This window comes from Myotis davidii, unplaced genomic scaffold (genome assembly GCF_000327345.1).
Source record: "Myotis davidii unplaced genomic scaffold, ASM32734v1 scaffold1221, whole genome shotgun sequence".
NCBI classification, from domain to species: Eukaryota; Metazoa; Chordata; class Mammalia; order Chiroptera; family Vespertilionidae; genus Myotis; species Myotis davidii.
Window position 1 is genome coordinate 81626 of NW_006291616.1, and position 3473 is coordinate 85098.

At 52.4% G+C, this 3473-nt stretch overlaps 2 protein-coding genes across 2 annotated transcripts in view; both read right to left on the reverse strand.

Annotated features, from left to right (window-relative positions):
- LOC102752090 (hepatoma-derived growth factor-related protein 3) overlaps positions 1-579 on the reverse strand; it is a 70493-nt gene extending 69914 nt beyond the window's left edge. The window contains exon 1 of the mRNA XM_015564901.1: positions 556-579. Coding sequence (XP_015420387.1) covers positions 556-579 — 24 coding nt within the window. The remainder of the gene's footprint in view (positions 1-555) is intronic.
- Positions 1-3473, reverse strand: part of BNC1 (basonuclin 1) — a 32115-nt gene that overhangs the window by 9691 nt on the left and 18951 nt on the right. Inside the window, exon 6 of the mRNA XM_015564902.1 lies at positions 445-1283. Within this exon, the coding sequence (XP_015420388.1) occupies positions 596-1283 (688 nt within the window). The 3' untranslated portion in view covers positions 445-595. The remainder of the gene's footprint in view (positions 1-444; positions 1284-3473) is intronic.

Here is a 3473-nt window from a genome sequence, read left to right on the forward strand (position 1 = left end):
CAACCGGCCTCTCTGAGAGCCCCCCCAGAGTAACACGTGAGACCTTTGTGGGGAGCAGGGGGCGGCGATTTTCCACTCCGAACGGAGGGACTATCTCCGAAAGTCCCGCTCCCAAACTGAAATCTGGGTTTCAGACTCATGAAAGCAAGAACTGAAAAAAAATGGGATCTTTAGGGGGCTGGTTCCTCACCCATGGTGACAGCCGGCTTCCCCCCGGGACACTCAATTCACCCCAAATCCAGCCAGCTTCCCTCCAAGCCGCCTCCAGGCCCGGGGCCCCTGACAGCCATCTGCAGGCCCAGGGATCTCCCAGGGAACGTGTAAACAGAGCTGGGAAAAACTGCATTTCTGCACGTTTTCGTCGTGTCAGTGAAAAACACCCCGGGGCTGAGAACAAATGATAGGAAAGGCTGCCCCCCCATATCAACACCCCGCTCATCCAACGCCCCAACACCCCACGCATCCCGCAGCCGAAGACTAGAAAGTCAGCTCCAATGCTTTTTGGCCTGGCTGGTCCCCAATGGTGGTAAAGATGGAAACGGACCCTCCTTCTACCTTCTCCCCCAGGAACAAGGCCATCGCCTTTCCCATCTTGCTACTGGAGGTGACCGGGGGAGGAGACCAGGCTTTTGTGCAGGTTGGGATTCTGGCTGTGTCTGTTACGACTGCGCACAGACGAGAACATGGTGTTGCAGCCGGGCACCTTGCACTTGTGCAGCTGGCGCAGGTGCACGGTTTTGTAGTGGGCCCGGAAGGTCCCTTTATTGCTGTACGTCTTTTGGCAGAGGTGACACGTGATGGGCAACCCGGAAGGCAGGCTGGCCAGGCTCCGGTCGGCCTTCTCCATCAGGATGCAGATGGGGTACTCGTCCTCCCCGGGCACGAGGCTGGCGCCTTCGCCGTTCCCGTCGCTGTCCTCCATGAGCCCGGCGCCCTCCTCGCTCGCCGCCCCGTCCGAGTCCCAGGAGGAATGGCTGCTGCTCTCCGACTTCATGCTGGAGGTAGCGCTCAGGTCCAGGACGGTGCCTTCGCCCGGCGGGCCGGAGCTGTAGCTCTCCAGGGCGGCGCTGTGCACCTGGGCTATCGGGTACACCAGGCTGCCCATGCGGCTGGTGCCCTTGAAGATGACAGACGTCTGGGAGGCTTGCTGCGTGAAAGCCACGTCCGGATAGGCCTCCTTAGCCACGTCTTTCAGAAGGTATGCTGCGCGGAGACGGTCTTCGCCGCCCTCCAGCGCTTCCTGGGCCAGCACTTTTTGGTGGAGGTTTAGGTTTGAACTGTGTCTGCAAGAGTGAAAAGATGGTTAGAAACAAATCGAGCTGTTGTTTATTTGTTTATTTATTCTTTATTTTGCTAATCCTCACCTGAGGATAGTTTTCCATTGATCTTTTAGAGAGAGTGGAAGAGAGAGGGGAAGACAGAAACATCCATGTGAGAGAAACACATCGATGGGTTGCCTCTTGCACACGCCCTGACCAGGGCCTGGGCTGAGGAGGAGGCTGCAACCGAGGTCCGTGCCCTTGACCGGAATCGAACCCGGGACCCTTTGCTCCACGGGCTGACGCTCTATCCACTGAGCCAAACTGGCTAGGGCTTGAGCTGTTGTTTTAAAAACAGTCCTCATTCTGAGTGGAGACAGTAGGCAGATGCCAGAAAAAACCTGCGGCATGTGAGAAGTGATGATAGGGGCGTGGGATGTAATGCGAGTCTGGTGGACACCGGCCCACGGCTGTTCGCCGCTTGTCAGAAGTTAGCATTCGTGGGAAAGCCAGGGGCCTGGGAAGATGTGGTTCTCTTCAGTTTCTGTCGTCTGATTGACAGGTAACTTCCTGGACCTGATTTAAAGAGATGGCTAGCCCAGAGGATTTGGCTCAGTGGATAGAGCGTCAGCCTGCGGACTGAAGGGTCCCGGGTTCGATTCTGGTCATGGGCACATGCCCAGGTTGTGGGCTTGATCCCCAGCGGGGGGCATGCAGGAGGCAGTCAATCAAGATTCTCATTATTGCCGAAACCGGTTTGGCTCAGTGGATAGAGCGTCGGCCTGCGGACTGAAAGGTCCCAGGTTCGATTCCGGTCAAGGGCATGTACCTTGGTTGCAGGCACATCCCCAGTAGGAGATGTGCAGGAGGCAGCTGATCGATGTCTCTCCCTCATCGATGTTTCTAACTCTCTCTCTCTCTCCCTCCCTCCCTCCCTTTCCTTTCCTCCCTGAAATCAGTAAAAATATATTAAAAAAAGAAAGAAAGAATGGCTACACTATTTCAATTAGGCCCATTCGAATGGGACACTGGAAATAACTGGTCACTCATATGTGGCTACTGAGTGCCCGTGTGGCTGTATCATATAATAAAACCAGAATACTTTGAATGGACTGACGGAAATAAAACACATGATTAAAACGTCACCTGTTTCTTTTTACTTTTTTTTTTTTGGTTAATCTTCACCCAAGAATATTTTTTTCCACTGATTTTTAGGGAGAGTGAAGAGAGAGAGAGAGAGAGAGAGGAAAGAGTGATGTGAGAGAAACACATCGCTTGGTTGCCTCCTGCAGGAGCCCCTACAAGGGCCTGGGCCTGGGAAGAACCTGAGACATGGATATGAGAGAGACACATCGATTGGTTGCCTCCTGCACATGCCCCGACCAGGACCAGGGCCCAGGCCGGGGAGGAACCTGCAACCAAAGTACATGCCCTTGACTGGAATCGAACCCGGGGCCCTTTGGTCTGCAGGCCCACGCTCTATCCACTGAGCCAAACCCGGTAGGGCTCTTTTTACTTTTTTAAAAATGTGGCTACTAGAAAACTTAAAATTTCCTATGTGGCTCACATCAGGATCTAGAACAGTGGTTCCCAACCTTCCTGATGCCGCGACCCCTTAATACAGCTCCTCATGTGGTGGTGACCTCCAACCATAAAATTATTTTCGTTGCTACTTCGTAACTGTCATTTTGCTACTGTTAGGAATTGTCATGTAAATATCTGATAGGCAGGATGTATTTTCATTGTTACAAACTGAACATAATTAAAGCATAGTGATGAACCACAAAAACAATATGTAATGATATATGTGTTTTCCGATGGTCTTAGGCGACGCCTGTGAAAGGGTCATTCGACCCCCAAAGGGGTCGTGACCCACAGGTTGAGAACCGCTGGTCTAGAGCAGGGGTCCTCACACTTTTTAAACAGGGGGCCAGTTCACTGTCCCTCAGACTGTTGGAGGGCCGGACTATAGTTTAAAAAAAAACTATGAACAAATTCCTATACACACTGCACATATCTTATTTTGAAGTAAAAATCAAAACGGGAACAAATACAATATTTGTATTTGCATGTGGCCCGCGGGCCGCAGCTTGAGGACCCCTGGTCTAGCGCATTGGCAGGCATATCATCCCAGAAGTTCTACAGGTATGAAAATCTGACTGGCTAGAAATAGTAGGGTATGTGAGTGAGTGAGTGAGTGAGTGAGAGAGGGAA